Source organism: Ornithodoros turicata, chromosome 2, assembly GCF_037126465.1.
Source record: "Ornithodoros turicata isolate Travis chromosome 2, ASM3712646v1, whole genome shotgun sequence".
In the NCBI taxonomy this organism is placed as follows: domain Eukaryota; kingdom Metazoa; phylum Arthropoda; class Arachnida; order Ixodida; family Argasidae; genus Ornithodoros; species Ornithodoros turicata.
The window spans coordinates 116,698,123-116,719,421 of record NC_088202.1 but is presented as its reverse complement, the minus strand read 5'-3'; the positions used below and the strand labels follow the sequence as shown (position 1 = coordinate 116,719,421).

The following is a 21,299-nucleotide window of genomic DNA, read 5'->3' as shown; positions in this document are numbered from 1 at the left end:
CAAATTTTCATTAAAAGGGAAGTTGCGTTAGGACGCTTTTACTTTGTCATGGGATTACTCGACGGGGCTGCTGCTAGGAAACCGCATTTTTCCTCAATTAGGGGAGTCATTAACAAAGATATTTTAATCAACTTTTGAATTATTGACTTTAGGGAGCACATTGCAACTGCGATATTAAAGCACAATCTCCACATGATCCGCTCGAACCACTGATGAAGCACAAACGTAAACGGAGCGCGCGCCACAGTCCTAACTATTTCAGCTCTGCCGTCCTCTGGATACCGCACGTGATCGGTAAAAGAGCGACAGTGACGCCGATATCTCCACCCTCACAGAAAGACGTCATACGCGATTCAAGCAAACCCTTATCGCGGTATGTTTCACAATCTTCATCTGCACCTAATTCTGTGCGTCAACTGCGCCCGCACCTACATTGTCTTCGCTCAGAAACCCTACGTTTCTGGAACGTAGAGAGAAAAAATGAATTATAATTTGTGATTACCGTATGTTGCTACGGCAACGTTCACTTGCTGAGGCCAGGACGGCAACGCCTCCCCCCCCCCCCCCCCCCCTCGACTCCAGCAACAGAAAATCATCGGTTTCAACTGCCGTGTACGTTGCGCGCTCGGTGAGCTCGTTTCTCCACATTCCAATGCGTTGTTCGGCACGAAATGCAGCCCCGGACGATACACGAACTTGTAGAAACTAACAAAGGTTTCTCCTAACGTGCATCATATCTTTACAGGAAGTATCGGCATCGTGTTGCCATGCCAAATCAAGAGGAAGAGAGTGTGAAAAAGCCGACAAGTTTGGTTTGGTTAATAAACTCGTTGACCTGCTCTTTCTTCATACCCTGTCCGCAAGCAGAAGCCGCCGAATTACTGATATTTCTATCAGCATGCATATCGATACCTATATCGATATAATATCGATGTGAACATCAATATTTTAAAACTATCGATAACATCACAGGCATAAAATATCTATAAGAATATCGATATCGTTCCATCCCTAGTGCATCTTCGTTGAGCATTTCAGCACATTATGCAATTCTCTTTTCGAATGAGCGTTAGCGTGTCTTTGCTTTTATTTGTTTCTCTCGTTTTTATGCATATCATCATGGCAAGTCGAAGTTCGCAAGACATGTCCTCAGGAACATGACAGAAGGCAAGAAACCCCCAGCAAATCTCAAAGGAGTCATGTGCGGAGTTGGCCTGTTTACTGACACTCTAACGCAAGTGGATACATCCGACCTCTTCTTAAATCTTGGTCTGGTAGATCAGCACAGCTACGAAGAACTTAGAGAGAACATCAAGAAGATGAAAGAACATGTCGAGTCGGGTGAACAGGGCGACGTGATAAAGGCTCTGAAAATATATACGCAGACCTTTGGAACAACCACGAATTCCTCAGATCCCAAATTTCGTCTTCGACGAACAGGGTACCTCTACGAAACGCACTGAAGCCAGCAGAGCCAGAGGAACACGTCCAATTTGCAAACTAATGAAGAACCAGACATTTCGAGAAGACATCCACGCGGGTATAAATGCTTCGTTCCGCGGGAATGATCATATAATAATGATGAATCTACTAAAGGATCTCCATCGAAGTATCGACGAAGAGCTGCAGTTTCTGCTCAATGAAGGCAAAAAAGTCCTGATCTTCCTTGGACAGCTGGACCTTAAGGTATCTAATGTTGTGACGGAGAAGTTTGTGAGGAAGCTCACTTGGACTGGAGGTGCGGAGTTCAAGGAAGCAGAGCAAAAGCCCTGGTGGGGAAAAAAAGATGACAAAGACTTTGCTGGTTACTTCATCAAAGTCAGGAAGGACGATAAAGGCGGAAATTTAATGTTGGTAAAGCTGCTTACCAGTGGCCATTATCCATTCTTTGACCAACCACAAGCGTCGAATGAAATGGTGCGAAAGTTAATCGAAGATAAGGAATTCATTACTAAGACGGTAGACACAGGTGGCGTTTATGAAACAGTAAATCATGAGTTGTGAGTATTAAACCAGATCCCGTGCCCTCTGCGCATGACATTATCTTTAAAAACTCATTAAAATCATTAAAAACTTTTAACTTGTAAAAAACGATTAATCATTGTAAATGAAATGTGCATTCATCTCAACGCGGCGTTCGTCTTTTAATGTGAGTAGTTGATTAGTCGAATATAGAAATTAATCGCAAAACTCTGGCACTTGAAAATCATCAACGAATAAATCATGGATGAAGACGTACCATTGCACAGAAGGTTTGTTTGTATACAGTAGTACAGATGTTACAGGAATGCCCTCTTATTGGCATTCGTATCAAGAGACGTCGACGTGGTCAGTAAAACAGATTATTCTAGTCTTCAACATATGCCCCTGTCACACGCCAAATTGAATGTCATTCCCAGAGAACATCATTCGCACTGAAGGACATTCGTTTCGTGTCACACCATGAAATCAAACGGCAATACATGCGAATAATATGCTTACAGAGAATGAGTTCGGGGAACCCATTCGCTTTTCCTTCTCGCACCGACAGAGCTCCCTCGCAGTAGAAAGGCAGCAAAACAAAAAAGAAAGAAAGAAGGAAAGGCTAAACTGTTTGAAGGAGATGAAATAGGAATGAAAAGTTGTACTCTAATATTTTATTACGAATTTGATAACTTTTGACACGAAGGAAGGAAGGCTAAACACTGTTTTTTTGGAGAACTACCCTCGTTCCCAGTCGCAACATTGCCAAGTGCGGTGCAGTTACGCTTCTTAGATGTCTTTGCTTGTGGTACTTAGCCAATTAAGCGTCTGAAAAAGCAACGATTTTGTAGAATAGTGTAATAAAGAATAATCTAATGCTTCGCTAGTTTCGAGCAAAAGAAATAAAAATATAACTAATGTACCCGCATAATGCTTCATATGTTCGGCCCTGGTATCTTATTTATCGACACTGCTATCATTTGCGCATGACACTGTTTCTTCGTGTAGCTCGATGTAAGACAAACGAATGCCATTCGGTGCGACTGTCATTCGCTGGGAATGCCATTCGGTTTGCCGTGTGACAGGGGTAATAGTCCCCATTTCGAAGGCGCGCCCACCTCAAGGTGATTGGAGGATCGCTACAAGTACAGAGTGCATGTGCCGCCGAGAACGCTAATAAAAAGGCATCAAACCGGAGGAACCCTTTCATATGAGTTTCTAAAAGCCTAATTAACCAAACACAGTTTCATGAAAGCTATGATGTATACGGCATTCTGAAGTAAAAGGCTATGTTACGCTGGTCATGTATGACGTAGCAAAGCCTTTTCTGTCGGTTTCAAAATACGTACGCTTTCGTACAGTGCTGGACAAAATTTTACGGAACACGATTCAGCAAATTTCTTCCTTACAGTGTCACGGTAGGAGCGAATGGGACCGTACGGACTTACAGACATGTGCTTAGGTAACCCAGTCACATGTTTCCAATTTCGTACGGTACCATTCGCTGCTAGCGTGTCCTTCTGAGGAAGGAATGCGCCGGAGCGTGTTCCGTAATCTTTTGTACAGCACTCTACGCCTCACACCACTATTTCGACAAAAAGAAAGAGACATAAAAAATGGCGGCCGCACTGTCGTAACAACGTGAGGTACGATGAGGTCCCATATCTGCTTGTCACACCGGAAAATGGCTTCCAGTGACATATTCATCGCTGAATGTTGAGATGATGGTTGTGATGACAAGACCGGTTTGCCGTTGTTGGCCTCACTCATGCGGGTAGCGTCACGGCTGCAGCCCGGATTAGCTGAGGGGATCCTGAGCTGTTGAAATTATGGCGGTCGATGTCTATGCCGGTCACTATATACTACGATTGGTGAGAAGTCAGCTAGTCAGTAAAAAGCGAGCACATAAACTGTGAGTCATAGTCTTTGCGCGAGTCTTTTTATATGCAAATGAGCCGCAACCGAAGGTACGCCCATCAAGAACGCAGGGAGGACAGTGCTTTTCACGTCAGAGGGCCACAGGCTTTGGAGCGATGCAGAGCCTTGTATAAAAAAGGGAGTTTGGCCATTGGAAGGAGCCCAGAAAAGAGGCTCAGCGTGGCAACCAAACTAACCAAACTTGAGATCTTTTCATTGGTTGCAGTTTTCTTTGTGGGCGTCCATGACAGCAACATTTCGCGAAAATGGCGGTGTAGCCGAAAACGGTGAAGCGAGGCTTAAACTGCAAATTTTCTTTTAGAAAATACTTCAATTTCGTTGTGGTAATTCATATTCTCTTCTAACTACCTTGAAAATCACCTTTAAATTACGCTCCAGTATCCAAATTTACGTGAAAAGAGCATGTTTCGTCGTCGTTGTTGTTAGGCTTTATAAAAAAGCGATTCCAAGAGAGCCGGAAGAAAAAACGCCACTGACGCGTAGAATTTCGCTTTGTATTACTGAGTTTTATTCACATATGTACACATATTTGCCCGTTTTTGATTCCACCTATTTGTTGTTCGTAATTAGAAGACAGTATTTTGACTCGTGGCCAGAAAGCTCTAGAAATGGGGGGTGGGGGAGCTTTAGGTATAGGCAAGTACCATTAATAACCGGATTCTCTCTTTCTCATATACAGGGCTCAAGAGTGATAGCAATGATTGGATTATGTGCTGATCTGCTGGCCAGATCAAAGGCTCTGTGGCCCAGATAAACCGCAGTCAGAGAAGGTCATGCGCTCTTGAGACGCGCTGTTTTCGTTTCGACTCATTTGCGTAACGAAATTTGGCGATGGGTGTTGCACAGCACGCGCTCGTTTCAGGAATTTTATAACATAGAATGGCTTTCAACGAGGAATGGCCCCCCATTCTGCTATTTTGCTTTTGCCCGATATTTTCGAATGAACGAGTAAATGCACGAAATCTAGATAAATTATTCATTTTGTAGTTACGTACTCTCTAAAGGTCTGCTAAAGGATATCCGCACGGTCGTAGAACCCGACTGCAGAAACGGCGTATGTGCCTTCATACCTTTTTGTATTTAAAGAAAAATTGCAACGGATAAAAATGAGGATTGCGCCAGCGATTTCCCTACACCCCCCCCCCCTCAAGGGGGTGTACACTCCCCTGGTTTTTGGCAGCAATCCCTGAAATTTCAGAGATTGCCCAATACACTCGGCTACCAATACTCCCACATACCAACACACATGTATACCGACATATCTATCAACAGACACATACCAATACACATGCCCACAACCATGTATCTCTATACATATACCCCTCGTTGTAAGCTCGGTACCCACCTACAGAGGTCGATTCGCTTATGCTCGCCCACGTAGTTCTGTCATGCCGTCCTAGTTGTTTTTTGCGCTCGTGACACTTTGTGACTGTTACATGAGACGTAGTCCGATGGCGTACAATTTTACTGTGATGACGGTCCTTTGAGAACAGGACGCTGAGGCTCGTATGTTATTAATCAACGATTGCCTCATTACACTGGCGAATGTAGGCTATAAGTAACTCGCAAAGATACCCATACCCTATTTCAGGTGCTATAATACCGTATGTTGCCGGTTACACATTAGACGTGCGGTAGTAAACGCAGTACGCTATTTAGGCCTACAAACGCGCTTCTACCGCTCGGTAGTCAAGTGGTGCAGTCTCCGGGGAGGGGTGATATGTAAAGTCAAAATACGCGGAGAATTTGGTCGCAGTTATCACAACCTGCTGCTCCGCATGCATTTTTTGTAGCTGTAGGCAATATCCAAGTGAGCACGTGCGTCACTGGGACACTATAGTGCTGTCGAAATCAAAGACGAGAACAACAACAACTACAGGAATGATTATAGGATGAGGTGGTTCACCGCATCAATCAAGCAAAGATGTGAAGCTAAGCTGTGGCCGTCAGGAATCCTATTAAGGCGTCTGTGATAAAAAGTTGGGATGTTAAATTTTGCCAGGGCCCAAGAAGAACTTTCAGCTTTACTGGTCCGGTGGTGACCTTCCGCAAAGCTAACCGTAAACAGTACCTCCGCCGGTCATATCCAGCACAACGTCGGAGGATGTCACCAGTGTCCACTGATAATGATGATGATGATTCAGGTTTCTGTGGCGCAACAGCAACTGCGGCTATAAGTGTGACCACCAGTGTGTCATAAATGGAACAATTCGGGGAGCAACACTTCCTCACCCTGTACATCCTGTGGATTGAAGATTTTCACATTCAGAACACATCAAGGGGAGAGGATGTTAAGAAGAGAGGGTTTAGATAAATGGAAGGGTTACTAATGCTTTCCGGCATGCGGGCCATGTGTGCCGCTTCCATGATTGATGACTCGTGCCCGAGTACCTTTTATCTGTATACACACTCAGTTTTGTTGGACAAGGGAGCACAATTTGGACACCCCGGTACACGTTTAGCGATTTCCCGTGTTCTATCAAAATTCTTAACACCTAAGGAATTTTCTCTCATCCGGTCTAGTAAAGGTGGTTCTTTTCTCCTCTCTCTTGAATCCCCGTGGCTTGCCAGTTGTCGGTGATGATGACGGTTGAGTTGCAGGTACTCGACAGCAGACGATATTCAATAGTTGGTAACAGGTTTATTTAGAGCAATAGATTTTAAGTGGACAAAATTTACATGATATGGCAAAGTCACTCCGAGCCTCCGAGCAGGTCCGTTTGCTACGGAGTCCGCAGGCCAAGTCCCTCCAATTTCCCAAACAACCCCCCGCTCTCTGGGTTGTTTTTCGTCCCCCAGATGTCCTCCTTTCGCGGTATTCAAACGAAACACTCAGCAAAAATATAAGAAGACAACATCCCTCGCACAACCGTTAGCTCGACTGACACAACGTCTTCGAACTCAAAATTTATTACCTCTTCTCGTCGGCCACGGACATGTGCGAGGCGCGGCCCACAGAAACCCGATCCTGCGTGTCTTGGAGTCAGAATCTGGTGATTGCTTCCAGACCACGTGTGTGGGTGGAACAACGGTAAAACCTCACGGTGGCCGGTCGTTTTCCGCGAAGTGCGGGGAGCAGTAAACACAAAAATAATGAGCCATTCGGTCGCAGAGGAAGTTTCCACTTTACACCTCCCACCACAAGAGTGTGACAGGGCATTTTTGTTCTGACACATTCAAAACTACTTCCTGTGCGACTCTCTCTAGTGACAATGACAACATACATAATACACGAAACACGCAGAGAGGATCAGCATATGCAGAGAAGACCACTTGCAGAAATTCGGGGTCCAACAAATATGCACAATATAAAAGACCGCCTCACACTGACCTAGAGAGCGCGTTTGCCATTCGCGTGTTTGTCTCCCCTCCGGTACATGACGGTAGGGTTGTGACTCTTTGTTTCCCACCGTTTCCTACGGCGGTGTTGGGACCTCGACAGTACTTCGGTACTACAGTGTGGGCTTCGCTGCACTCTCAACATTCTCATCTTGGACTGTCCCAATAGGGCATCCGCTGCCCAGGCATCGGTGCTTTGTTTCTCCTCTCGCCCTTTTATGACGGCCTGCGGCAGTACGAGCCCACGCCTATTCTCCCTGCACAACGCGTTGTCTGTCACTTCCGAGTTGTGACTTTCGTGTCTCGCGCACCCCCTCATAGCTGTGGTTTTCGAGTCGTTTCCCTTTGTTTGACCGAACAACCAATTTTTGGCTGTGCGCGGTTTTGCTTCCGTCATCTCCTGGGTGGCCACATCCGACTCTGGGACCTTTAGCCCACCTTGGAAGCACGTTTTGTCCCCTTGGACGTTAGCGGTTTTACCGTCTATTGTCGCGCTGGTTCCTGCGTTAGTCATCGTACCCGAGATCAGGAGTTCCCATGCTCCTCCCGAAAGAAGGCAGTCGGTACCTGCGGCTAGTTCATCTGTAAAAGCGCAGGGTATGGATCCTGATCTTTCGGCACCGCGGTGGCTGTTTTCCATTCTTGGTATGCTAAGCGACAATGTTCCTGATTTCGCTTTGACCTTTTGACCGAACGCTGACACAAGCGTTACAGTTTCTGTTGCTTCCGCGCTTTCATTTGGAAACAAACTGGACCTCATTACTGTTAGCTCGGTACCTGTATCCACCACAGCTTGTACTATTGTGCTCCCACTACGCAGTTCGACAGTCTGCAATGCAGATACCTGTGCCGCCCCTTTCGCAGTTGCGTAGTTAGTCCTGTATTCATTCATTCCATGGTTCAACGTATCGCCAGCTACGTTAACTCCAGCGTAATCCGGCGCGGCCGACACGGTAGCCACATTCATGGCAGCCTGTACGTGCCTGTCCTCTGACTGTCTCTGAGGGCAGTCTCGCGCAAAATGTGGCCCTCCACAAATAAAGCATCGCACGGCATTTTGGCCTCGATTGCCATCCGTTTTCTCTGCGCGTTGCGGTGGTCGTCCCGCCGCCTGTAACGTACGGTCCCTACTCGCCGTTCCAATACCCCTCGCCTCTTCGAAGGCGTCCACCATTTCTGCAATTTCTGCCGCGTTGACCCATTCGCTCCCCTCCTGAATCTTGACGTATTCGTACGCCGCTGGAGAGATCACGGTTTTCAATTGATCGGCTACTACCAGCTCGATTAGGTCATCGTAGCTGTCGACGTCACGCGACTTAGCGTAGTAAATGAGATAACTCTTGAGCCTAGACGCCAAGTGTGTCCACCCCTCATCCCTCAATTTCGTCGACGTTAGAAACTGTTTCCGGTACTCTGCCGGTGCTAACCTCAGTTCTTTTAGTACGGCGTCCTTTACCGCCTTGTAGCTGTCTAGCTCGCCCGTAGAAAGCTTGGAATAGAGGTGCTTTACTCGCTTAGTGACCAAAGGAAGCACTAGATGGCTCTGGATTTCGTCCGGTACTTTATAGGATCGAAAAATCCCTTCTATCCCATCAAACCACACCGGCACTTCTAGGTCGGATGGCAACGGCAGGAGCACGCTTTTTAGTTTTTTAGCGTAGCGCTCAAGTGTATCCTCTCGCGATACTGGTGGGGGTGATGAGCTTCTCGACGACATTTCGCTGTTCGCACGTGATATTTCTAACTCAATGCGCCGCACCCGTTGCTTTTCAAGTTCAATTTCAAGTCTCAGCCGCTCGAGTGATACGTCCGAAAGATCACTCCCCGCCGGCGTGATACCATCCTGACTCTCTGTTGGTGTGTCACCCTGACCCGATGCCATGTTAGCCGCTACCAGCCACCCGTCGTTAACAGTGTAAACCGTACCACTGCGCGTGGGCATGCGCCAGCCAACTCTATTCTTGTCCCTGACTACACTGGACCCTGAGGAGTGCAAGTAATCTCCTACCTGCTAGCTGCGCTCCAACGCCGTCCACTCCCAGTTGGCTGACCGAAGTTCCTGTTGCTGCCCGTTGCTTGTACGGCGACTCTCGCTGCAGTCCGTCGCAGTTGTGCCTTGAGTGTCGCTGTCCGTCGCGATGATGCCGTACCCGCTGACCGTTGCCGCTAGCGTCTTGCTCACTGCAGTCCGTCGCAGTTGTTTTGGATGCCGCTGTCCGTTGCGGCGGTTCGGGACCTCGCCGTATTGCTGAACGTTGTCCGAGGAATGGCAGTACTGCAGTCCGTCGCAGATGTGCTTCCGATTCCGCTGTCCGTCGCGGTGATTTGGGTCGTCGCCGTTCTGCTGAACGTTGTCGGGTGAATCGCACTTACTGCAGTCCGTCACAGATGTGCTTCCGATTCCGCTGTCCGTCGCGGTGCTTCTTCCGACTCAGCTGTCACGGCTCGTCGTCACCAGCAGCCCATACTGCTGTCCCTGGCTGCGGCTATGAGTGACTTGCCTGTCCGTTTCATGTTGATACTCGCTGCTGCTCCTCTGGCCAAGATGGGGATCCCTGTCGACTGCGCCAGTAAAGGTGGTTCTTTTCTCCTCTCTCTTGAATCCCCGTGGCTTGCCAGTTGTCGGTGATGATGACGGTTGAGTTGCAGGCACTCGACAGCAGACGATATTCAATAGTTGGTAACAGGTTTATTTACAGCAATAGATTTTAAGTGGACAAAATTTACATGATATGGCAAAGTCACTCCGAGCCTCCGAGCAGGTCCGTTTGCTACGGAGTCCGCAGGCCAAGTCCCTCCAATTTCCCAAACTCCCCCGCTCTCTGGGTTGTTTTTCGTCCCCCAGATGTCCTCCTTTCGCGGTATTCAAACGAAACACTCAGCAAAAATATAACAAGACAACATCCCTCGCACAACCGTTAGCTCGACTGACCACAACGTCTTCGAACTCAAAATTTATTACCTCTTCTCGTCGGCCACGGACATGTGCGAGGCGCGGCCCACAGAAACCCGATCCTGCGTGTCTTGGAGTCAGAATCTGGTGACTGCTTCCAGACCACGTGTGTGGGTGGAACAACGGTAAAACCTCACGGTGGCCGGTCGTTTTCCGCGAAGTGCGGGGAGCAGTGAACACAAAAATAATGAGCCATTCGGTCGCAGAGGAAGTTTCCACTTTACAGGTCTCCAACACACCGACCAGTTTGCATGACGTCGCTTGCTCCACACAATAACGCTATCTGGTACACGACATACTTCTTGCAAGGAATAACCTGCTTTTTATATTTTGTGTCACACACCATTTTACTGTGATTCATGGAGAATGACGTCAAGTCTCTCATCCTATTATTTACAATGTAAGCTACCCTCGATCCCATGGTAGATGCCAGTTTCCCCATATAATGCGAAATTCAATGGGAAAAAAGTATGACAATAAAGTTCTTAGAAACATTATGAACTGCGTCCAGCGTCATTGTTTCGCAAATGGTTGGTAGTTGTAGAAAGGTTGAAAATTCAGCGAACCGGCGAAGAAATGTTACGGAAAGGCTCTCAACGGGTGGTTAGTTGTTTCGTCGGATGGTGGCGTGTCATTGGTTCAAGAAGCGTCGTTCTTCGAAAAGCATGCAACAGAAAATAAGTCATGTTGGTTCGAAACCAAACGTGGAACACCATTCACACTCAATAGTGTCTCGCGACGTAAATCATGTTTCATCATCCATTCCACTCGTCAATTTAATGTCAAAGCAGAACGCTACTTGGAGCTACTTGTACGCTACGGGATGAAGTAGTCGGTATGGCTATGTACCACATAGTTTACACCGAGAACAAGAGAGGAGGAAGAACAAGAGCATAAAGAGCGTCAAATGAGGAAGAGGAGAATGTTTCCGGTTGCCTTCCTGGGGAAGAAGAAGAAACGAAAGAAGTATTCCACTCCCATTTCGACTACCTGGTTCTTCAAATCCTCATAATGGGTAAATATGTTATTCAGCCAGAATACCATCATATTTTCACCTGAAATCTCTACGCTTCTCTGACGTGACTGTAACAGAAGTGTGATACCGCGGGGATGCTAGATCTCAAATGCATTTTAACGGCTTGCGTGTTGAGATTATCGCAACAAGCACATTGAGGACGTGGGAATCTTTTCCTGTCCATTTATCTGCAACTGACATTTTGAGGTCTTGGTTTCATTGCAATAAAGGAAACTACGCAGCATGTGACCAACATTTGGTCGCGAATGCTCCCTTTGTATCGTAAAAATCGCTATAACTAAAGAAACTTGCTTCAATAGCGCACGTTACATGTTTTCTTGGAATTGTATAAGGTGACAACGGTTTCCTACTGATATCGCCCCGATGACAGCATTTTCTTTTCATAACTTTCATTGGCGAGTGCCTTGTGTCGTGTCTGTGAATAAGTGCTCAAAAATTCACATTAATGTGGAACCTGCTTAATTCATCATTGAAATGTCCTCATGTAATGTTTCCACCAGCATAAAGGCTACCAGTAGGTAGCCTTTAGGGCCAGTACCAGTAGAGTTTGCAATCTTGAGCCGGGAATTCGGGATCTCTGTATGTGTTTTGTGCAACTGTTCCCACAAGGTCATATTGGACTGTGTCCAAATCGCATCAACGCTATTACTGTACGCGTTACCTACTTTTACCCTACCCTTTATTTTACTTCACTCTTCTCTCTCATTTTCTTCTTCATACCATAGTGCCACAGTCGAGTGTATTGTTTTCCGGAAATGTCTCCTTTTTTTTTTTCACTTTCAAATTAGCGTATTGATGGCAATGAAAAGAACAAAAGAGCAACAATCTGCGATATTTTGTGTAGTCTCGCTCGGATCGGAAGGATCCTCGTGGTTTCGCAGAAGTTACTAATTGAGAGAGAATACTAATTACTAATACTACTTGGTGGCCCTTCTCGCCTATAGTCTGCGCGGTGATTTGGGTGAGCAGATAATGTGTTTACTATGTGCCGTGAACGAAGCCGAACGACGTTCGTTTTCGGAATGCAACGGATATTTTTCGCTGAATGGACGCTGGAAACATCGTAGGTATAGGTATGATATTATTCTTTCCTTTTCACACCTACCACCAACCATTCGTTGCCAGGAAAACCGAAACTTGTTATCCCGGAATTCCGGTATTTCGGGTCGTGAAAATATGCCGGGGTCCGAACCAGTGAGCAGTTTGTCTGTTGTTTACCTGCAAGATTGTCCTTACGGTTGCATTTAGCGCAACATCAGCACGTCATCCCCGGTTCTACATTCTTGCTCCGGTTCAGCCTGTTATCTTAAGATGAGTCCTGAAGAGTTGTTGCTATAGACGGATGAATGTGTGCCAGCCCACACACTTAAGAATTGTGTTTTACAGATTCTGAAGAAACGCTGATATCGGCGCATTCTAGTGGTAAGTACCATGCAATTCTGTGATGCTAGTGTAGCTTATCTTGTGTAGTGTAAGCATTCGGTGTATTCAATTCGTGCTACGCTATATAAAAGCTGTACTGCACAAGTGTACTTGAAAAACGTTAAATATCCTGAACAGAGAAAATTCAATCCAGCAAGTCTGCGTGACAGCGTGTTGTACAAAATTAGGATCGTGGGCATGCGCAGAGACAATCCCCGGGGTCCCAAGACGCTTGGGTATCACGTTATACAACTCTTACATGTTAATCATCGTATGTTAAGAGCACGTCGCATGAAACAAAGAAAAGAAGGGCCAAAGTGTAAGAGATCTTCCCTTCCAGATGAACACGTCTCCCGAAGCTACACTGGTCATCGACAGAATTCGTCTGGAACGTCCAGAGTATCCCGTACATCCAGAGCTTCAGGGACATCCAGAATATCGGGAACATCCAGGGTGTCTAGGACGTCCAGACATTCTGGAGGATCGGGAAGTGCTCAAGGGTCTGGTTCAGGCTGCAGGTTAGACGACAGTGGGAGTGGCGGGTGTGCGGCCGAAGCTTCGGGAAGCGGTGTTGTGATTGACAACAGCAACATCGGGTACAGTTGGCAACAACGTAAGATGCATTGGAAGACACTATTGTCTCTTCTCGCTTCACATTGTTCTGACATTTGTGTCACAATTCCAGCTGGCTCGTAAGGAAGTTGATATTCACAATCTTGCATAGCATCTAGCATAAAGTGACAATGTTCATAGGAAACGTTAAGACCTCACTGCTTGGGAACACACACACACACACACACAAAAAAAAAGACGTACACGGCAAGGCACTGACTGACATGCACTAGTTTTAATCAAACTTAAAATACCAAAAGTCAAACCGCTCCCATTCCAATGTCAGACAAACATGACATGTGCATGTGGGCTTTTAACGTTTCCAATGGATCACCAAACAGCTCGATTTCTCACTTTGTTGCATATACTGACCATGGTCCTCCGACCCTACGGCGTCACAGCCGCGATCGAGGGAAGTGTCAGTCAAATCGAAATCTTTTTATTTCGGCTATACTCCGAGCCGTAATAATATTTATTTATTGTCGCCTTTTCACTATTTTATTCATTTACATATTGTACTTCACCAAATACCTTCACGAGAATGTGTTCCGCTTATGGTATCTTCATATACTTGCAGATGTGAATGAAAAATTTCGCCCAGAACTCACTAACTCGCGCTTCCATTTCTTCATTATCGTCAGCTGCACCACAGCTGATTAGTAGCTTGATGAGAAAAGCGAGATTTGCTTTCAACAAAGTCGAAGAGGCCGAAGTCGAAAGAAGTCGTGCCGTGCGGAGTCGTTTTCCAAGGATGTCGCCGACTTACCGTCACCCTGATGCGACACCACCGCGACGTTACAACAAGACCGGTTTCGTACGAATAGTTTTGTCAGTGTGATTGCAGACTTTATTCGACAGTCGGATGAATCGCGTCGTGCGACCGTGTCGTGGGATGTTGAATCCCTGCTCAAATACCTGCGATCATCGCTGCGGTAATCAGGCGCGCCCTGAGAGCGGAATGAACCGGAGGCCAGACACAGGGTACACACTAAACTGATTTACTTCGCCCAACAACATAACAACATAACGATTGTAAAATGTTCGACACGCTTAAACGATATTATTTGGGTTACGAGGCGTACAGTTTTGATTTGGACAATGAATAGGCGGACGGACTGAATTCTAAGGAAGGTTGCGTTAAATGCATTAATACAAGATCGAATTCAAATATCTTAGGTATGTCGGAGCCGGGCGGAGCCCCCCAGATACGTTGATGCACGATGTCGTGAATCAGCGGTAACCACACACACAACACACGACACATAACAGCTCGCTTGCACTGCTTGTGTCCAAATTCCCCATTGTCTCTTTTGTCCTCCTGCACTTTTCTTTTTCAATCGTGTTTGCATTCTTCGAAGCACTGTCATAAAAAAATACGGACCGTTTCGAGCATCCCCCTCCCCAGAAAAAAATAAAAAAATAAAAAAAAAAGCGAAAGGAAACAACGTGAGTACCGAACGACACTCGGCGGTTACAGATTCGCTCCCGTTTGCCCCTTGCCCGACTCTCGACAGAGGCCAGAGACTGCTCGTGACAGCATGGGCGTTCTGACGCCTTTGTGAGCTTTGTGGGCTTTGTGGGCCTCAGGCATCTTGTTAAATGTTTACTGGCTTGTGCTTGGACGTTCACTTGATATTTGCAAGCAATGGAGAACATATGCCGATGGTAGCTGAGCAGGGTCTCACGTTTGACGCAAAAAAGATGCTCATAGAATTTCACTTAACACCATATATAGCTCTTGATGTTCAAGGGCAATGCTACAAATCAAGTAATACACGATACCTTAACTATGTAGATAAGGCATTGAACCTACATAAATAATCGTACTTAACACGAGTACTATATTTATTTTTCAGCTTACGAGACATTCTTTCATTCAGGTACTATCCATTTAAGAATATTGGCCCAGGTAAAATTGCCATTGCAACGGTATCTCTAGTAACAGTGCTGGGATCAGCACTTGTGCTACTGCTCGTGTTTCTGCCAACGGGTAAGCATAACACTCATACGACCATACGACGTAATTTAGCCTTCATCTGTGCATGCTACAGGACATGTTGATATCGACAAAGATGACGAGGGCCTTCATCATTTGGCACTTGGCGAAGACTTGGATCTGACACAAGCGACGAGGTCAACGACGACTACAGGAAAGACAACAGAGCCAGCGACTGAACCGGACACCACCGAATTTGCACAAGACAGTTCTACGACGACGCATCGCACGTCGACTGCCTCCAGGAAGCCAAGCAGCAGTTCAACTCCCAGCGTTTTTAGCAGCAACAGAGTATCTACATCTACCTCTTCTTCTAAGAGTTTCCCCATCGATACCTCCCGTATCAAAGTTAGTCCAAGCACACAAAGCAACCGAAAGGAGGGAAAATCAAGTTCACCCGAGAGCACAAAGAAAGCCGTTGTTCCCTTCGAGGGCCGGGCGGCCGTCAACATCTCGCGTAAGTGAGCCCTGTGTTCACATGACGTGAGCTGCTTTCCAAATATTTATCGGTGGAAAACTCTAGAAATAGAGTGTGGAAACTGATGCCTCAGTACACAATTTTGTGAGCTGCTTATATACGTTGTAACATGTTAGCACGACAGAACGCATTCTGTAACACCGACATTCATTTGTGGCTTTGCATCCCCACTGTTGTGACATCATACTTGGTCTGGGGGGTCGTATCCTGATTTGTCGAGAAAGAACGACTGAAAGCACATTGTTTCATGGAATGGACGGAAGAGGGCCTCTTGTGTGGCCTCGAGGCATCACAGAAGACAGGCAGGGGACGTCCCTTTCAAACAAGGAAGATTCTAAGTGACATTACACAAACTCGAAATTTTGCGAGCGTTGCCAGAAAACAATTTTTTTAGCGATGGGACAACTGTGGATATGCGATTCCTCAAATTGATTTCATAGCACTTCGAAATTTGTGGAATTGTACAGGAGAAAAACATAAAGCACAGCAGACAACTGGTAATAGCCGCGTCTACTTACAGCTTTCTAACCACTAGACGACGCACATTCATACACACACACAACAAAGAACTCTCTCTGCTGGGGCAACGACGCAGTGCAACAGCACTGCTGCGGCGAAATTCTCTGCAAACGTATCACTGAACACAGACGCCTCCTTAGATCATTAACGGACCACAAATGATCACATACTAAACATAGTGGTTCCAAATGGATTGGTCACGAATTGCCGTTGGACCTGCAGATCTGCTTCAGCGCTAGTAGTGTGTATTCGCTCACGCAGAATAACGCTATCGTATTAACGAAGCATACAATATTATATCATGCAGCTGACGCTAGTAATCACATACCGTGTTAATGTAGAATAGCAGTTCCAGTGCAGCAGTCTGTTGTGGAATTCTATACAGAGTTCATTACTCACTTCCTTACTAAAACACTACCTAGAAAAACACTACACTACATAGAAAAACCGTTCATTGAATTGCCCAGTAGCACTGCTAACACTCAACTCTTTTGTCTTCTATCAGGTACATCCTACAAATAAATCAGGTTTGAAACAGCAATGCCGGCGAAAGCGTGATTAGACATTACCGTTGCAAACTAAACTAGCCGATCTTCCATACTGCCGCAGTTCAGTGCGGAAGAAAAAATACACTGGGTTCGGCCTCGGGCGTTCTTCCTCCCATTTCTTTTGTGCTGTGTTGCAGTGGCGTGTTTCGCCGACCAACGTTCTATAGGCGAATATTATGTATAACAAATAGCGGCATGCTATTGACGCACTAGGTTCGACGCCTTCCTGCAAGTTCAATCTGTACATCAAACAGGTGAAGAAACGGGGAAAGGGAACATGCACATTAACATTACCTTCGCGGCACCAACACGGAATTTAAAAAAAAAAGAAACATTAACATTGCCGCTTCAAATTTTGTTACTCCCATATTTGAGTTCCCGTTTATCTTTTCTGATACCAGCCTTGTAATTTTCTTTCTTCTAAGGCCAACCGCTATGTAGCGATTTTTTGCGATGAAGTCTGCAGTGCGCATTCGGCCTCCAGTTTTTCGCTGGCACCAGCTCCAAATGGACACCGCCACGTGGACATACGAAAACTGTACTGTCATGCAAAGGTCAGACGAAAAGGTCGTCGGCGTTCGTCTGTTTTGCTACGACTTGAAGTCTTGTGTAGATTTCTTCTGTATGTCTTTGTCTTGACTGAGGCGAGCAAGTGACTGTTGCATCCTGAAGATACCACGTTGCGTTTTCTACACCGCCGTGTTGCTTCACGGAATGTACCACGAGGCACGGAGTTCACAGGAAAAAAAAGGAAGAGATCATTCGTGTCCATTACCATTATGTCAGTGGTTCACAGGTCCACGTGAACGGAAATGACATTAGTGCTTCCTCTGTCCAAGTGGTCTTGCTTTTATTTATGTTACCCGTAAAAACGCTGTCGTAGTTCGCAAGATCCCTACCTTCACGTTCGGTTAAGAGCTTTGCTATAAACCAATTTTACATCGTATACTCAGAGATAAGATATGGCCTGACAAGTCTTCTACAAGTCCACTGTCATGATTTCCTTACTTTTTTTTTTCGATACTTTTGCAGCAAAACTACGTTCAAGGCTTCTTGTGTTGTGCTCGTGCTGTTTCCGCAATGTTAACTGAAATAGATCGATTCATTTTATAGGTAAGTCATTTTACAGGTAAACGCACATCAAAACCGCTTCTGTGCACCTACGGAAATGATGCGGTAAAAGTTATGACTCCGTTCCCGGACGACGGCCTCTGCGACTTTCTCTTTCTTGAGTCCGTCACCATAAATGAAGCCGGAAAGTTGGTCTCGGAGGTTCAACTGTACGATGCCCTACGACGTCTGCGAACATACGCTAAGACCGTTACTAAAACTGTCGCAGGGATATCATTCAGCAACAGGTAGGTTACAGCCCACGCTTGTGACTAACACGGACGTCTCGCTGCTATGATACACGAACCACTTTCAGAAACCTTTCGGCCATTATATCGAGCATGAAATCTCGAAAGGGATCGCAAGAGTTCAAAGAGCTGCGGAAAGACAACGTTTTTGGTTACGGCGTCTTGCGTGCAACGCTTCATAAATCGACATCTGTGAAAGAAGTGGATGACATTACCACGCTCTTTAGGGTGATTGCTGAAACTCTTACGGTGAAATGGCAGACGCCAAAGTGAATACTGGTCGTGAACGTAATAGAAGCTCGCATGTATGCTAAATAACGGCTATTTAGCATAGTAGGACATAGGGATATGCAAAGTATAGGGTTTGAAGTATCAGGTAGTTTTCTATGTGTTCTCTATGTGTCTTCCTTAGGCGCTCCGCAAGCTTCAGAAGCGTAACAAGCCTTCCAACACCACTGAAGTTCCTCATGGGAAATCCTATGTTGTCTTAGGTATGGTAATTCTCAGCGAGGGAACGAGGGCTGAAAAGGCTCACGTGCGTGCCCTGTTCGAGGACGCCATATCTAGGTCCGTGACGTGTAACATACCTAGAAATGACACATGCATCCATGTGAAACACCTCACGCAGAAATCAGTTGAACGCATTGATCCTGAGGGTGGACTACAACACGGATCACCATACAGACCCGAAGTGTCGTATCACCGGTCCGAACGTCTGGAATGGAAGTTATTACGAAGACCAACCAACGTATGTGAGTGTCCGGTATACTGTTTCGCCAACAGTCTCTTATATTCGGTAGTTGCACGTGCTATTATGTGAATTCATTCCCGTCCACCAAACGTGGTGACCAGCATGTCTTAGCGTTACACTGACACTGTTACTCTACCTTGCCACTCTGCCGCTTCTTATGCAATGCACCTCCTTGCGGGTCGCAGAGTGAACCACGACATATTAACTGTTGTGGAAGCGACCTTAAAAGAAATGTCACATCCGGAAACCCATCTATGAAACCGATACCACTATATCAGGCATCGGACGACAATTTACCCAGCTAATTTTTTCGTCCGATAATTGCTTAGATATTAAATAAACGTATTTTAAAGATCAGCGCTGCTTCCACGTTTGCAGAAGCTCCGGCAGCGTGATGTCACTCCCAGAACGGAAAGAGCGCGTGGCTCAGAGGAGGAAAGGTGCCCTCCAGACGTCCCGTAACTGTATGAGATGCCTGCATGCCGCGATATTCTTTTAATGCGTTAGCATTAGAACCACCAAGTTGGAAAATCGTGACCTTCTGATAGCTGTGTGAAGCCTCGGGAAAACCTCTCTCCTCCCTTCCTCCTCCCATACCCGCGTGCTGCGGATGCGCACTGGTAGAGGAGCACACCTCTCCCTCCGGCAGGCAGCGCGGCCAAGGGGCAACTCGCCGGGGAGGAACAAGGCTTCCGCAGCTGTTGTGGCTGTGTAGTTAGTGATAGCCAGGGCTGGATAGAGGTGGATAGTGGCAGTGGGTAGTGAGTCGGCTATATATATATATATATGTGTGTGTGTGTGTGTGTGTAAAAGTAAAATAATAAGACATGGACGACAGAATACAGGAAAGTTAACAAAACTTTATTTATTTAATGGGTAATTTAACACATAGATTAGAATATGCTGTGAAACGTTTAAAAGAACGGTCGACGTTTCCACAGTGGCACTGTCTTCGTCAGGACAAGAGAGGTACAAGGGTGTACAAGAGGTACAAGGGGGCAATTTATATATGTATAATATAGATATATACAGGGTGTCCACGCTATGTGTGAACAGATTCTTTAAAAATATATCAATCACTTTTTCCGAGATGAAATCAATTGCAATATAGCATATGCTAAAGGGCACTCCCTAGGAGGGCATTAACAGACTCCTAAGGCAATGTCTTAATTAACTTTCAATAATTAACTTTTTAATTATAAAAGCTACGAAGTTGCTCCAATGAGAACATCTGATCTATTCGATCACCAGATACCAAAGCCGTTTTCAGAAAAAAATCCGTTCGATAGATCGTCCGCAAAAAATTCGTGAAGGAACGCCATTTTTTTCTTTATTTTATTCATTGCGCATCTCTAGAGGCGCGTCTTTCCTTCGCCTCCAATAGGAGAGGATGAAAGAGCACACTATCGCCTCTTGCGTCCTGGAAAAAGATTAAAAGAAAACAGAAAATGCAGCCCAAGATAAGGGCAGTCGCGATAGAGTCACCCGATAGATTTGTGTTTTTGTTTTGTTTCCGCAAGTTAAAGCTAATCTTCGACGCATGAGGTGGCACTGTGCTCTTTCACTCTCTCACACTGGGGGTAAAGGGAAGCCGCTTCTTTGAAGATGCGCAATAAACCAAATAAAGAAAAAAAATGGCGTTCCTTCACGAATTTTTGGGGACGATCTACCGAACGGATTTTTGTTCTGAAAACGGTTTTGGTATCTGGTGACCGAAGAGATCAGATGTTCTCATTGGAGCAACTTCGTAGCTTTTATAATTAAAATGTTAATTATTGAAAGTTAATTAAGACATTGCCTTAGGAGTCTGTTAATGTCCCCTAGAGTGCCCTTCAGCATATGCTATATTGCAATTGATTTCATCTCGGAAAAAGTGATTGATATATTTTTAAAACATCTGTTCACGCTTAGCGTGGACACCCTGTATATATAGAAATGAGCAGATGCTCCGTGGCTGCACGTGAGGTATGTGTTTATAAGTCACGCGTGTCACATCCCAGCTGTGGATGGCCGTTTCGAGCTTCTTGGCTCTCATCGGCACAGCGTAGGGATGTGACACGCTCTAGGGTCGGCACTAACAGTGTGTCTCTGCGAGACATCAATGATCCAGGGTGTTAACAACACCTCTGGAGGCCGCAGTGCAAAGCCAGGAAGTGCAAAGCCAGGAGGCCCTGCGGCCTCCCCCACTGGACCGACCCTTTAAAGGAGCACTCAAGGGGAAAAAAATTCCTCGTGAAATGAAAGATGCTGTTACCTTAACTGCAGTACAAACGGAACGGGATTCGTCCGTTGCGTGGTTCGTGATTTATGAGCGAAAGGAATCGCTATTTCCGCCTTGTCTCTCTCTTCCTCTCCGTCTCAAGAAGGCGAAGGGGCTTTCATTGGTC

General features: G+C 46.0%; 2 protein-coding genes across 2 annotated transcripts in view; both read left to right on the top strand.

Annotated features, from left to right (window-relative positions):
* The first annotated feature begins 11,100 nt into the window (after positions 1-11,100).
* On the top strand, positions 11,101-13,420 carry LOC135385975 (uncharacterized protein DDB_G0282077-like). The gene is made up of 4 exons (XM_064615635.1): positions 11,101-11,207; positions 12,615-12,650; positions 12,991-13,263; positions 13,336-13,420. Exons 1-4 carry the CDS (start codon positions 11,204-11,206, stop codon positions 13,344-13,346), a joined length of 324 nt encoding a protein of 107 aa, XP_064471705.1. The 5' UTR covers positions 11,101-11,203; the 3' UTR covers positions 13,347-13,420.
* A 1,676-nt stretch (positions 13,421-15,096) lies between these two features.
* LOC135385974 (uncharacterized) overlaps positions 15,097-21,299 on the top strand; it is a 12,434-nt gene continuing 6,231 nt past the window's right edge. Inside the window, exons 1-6 of the mRNA XM_064615634.1 lie at positions 15,097-15,252; positions 15,314-15,715; positions 17,933-18,161; positions 18,230-18,389; positions 18,574-18,728; positions 18,790-18,913. Of these exons, the coding sequence (XP_064471704.1) occupies positions 17,989-18,161; positions 18,230-18,389; positions 18,574-18,728; positions 18,790-18,913 (612 nt within the window). The 5' untranslated portion in view covers positions 15,097-15,252; positions 15,314-15,715; positions 17,933-17,988. The remainder of the gene's footprint in view (positions 15,253-15,313; positions 15,716-17,932; positions 18,162-18,229; positions 18,390-18,573; positions 18,729-18,789; positions 18,914-21,299) is intronic.

What these genes read in the sequence shown, in the direction of transcription:
- LOC135385975 (XM_064615635.1), top strand. An exon ending in GATATCGGCGCATTCTAGTG is followed by an intron (nt 12,651 to 12,990) that starts GTAAGTACCATG and finishes CTTCCCTTCCAG; the next exon opens with ATGAACACGTCTCCCGAAGC.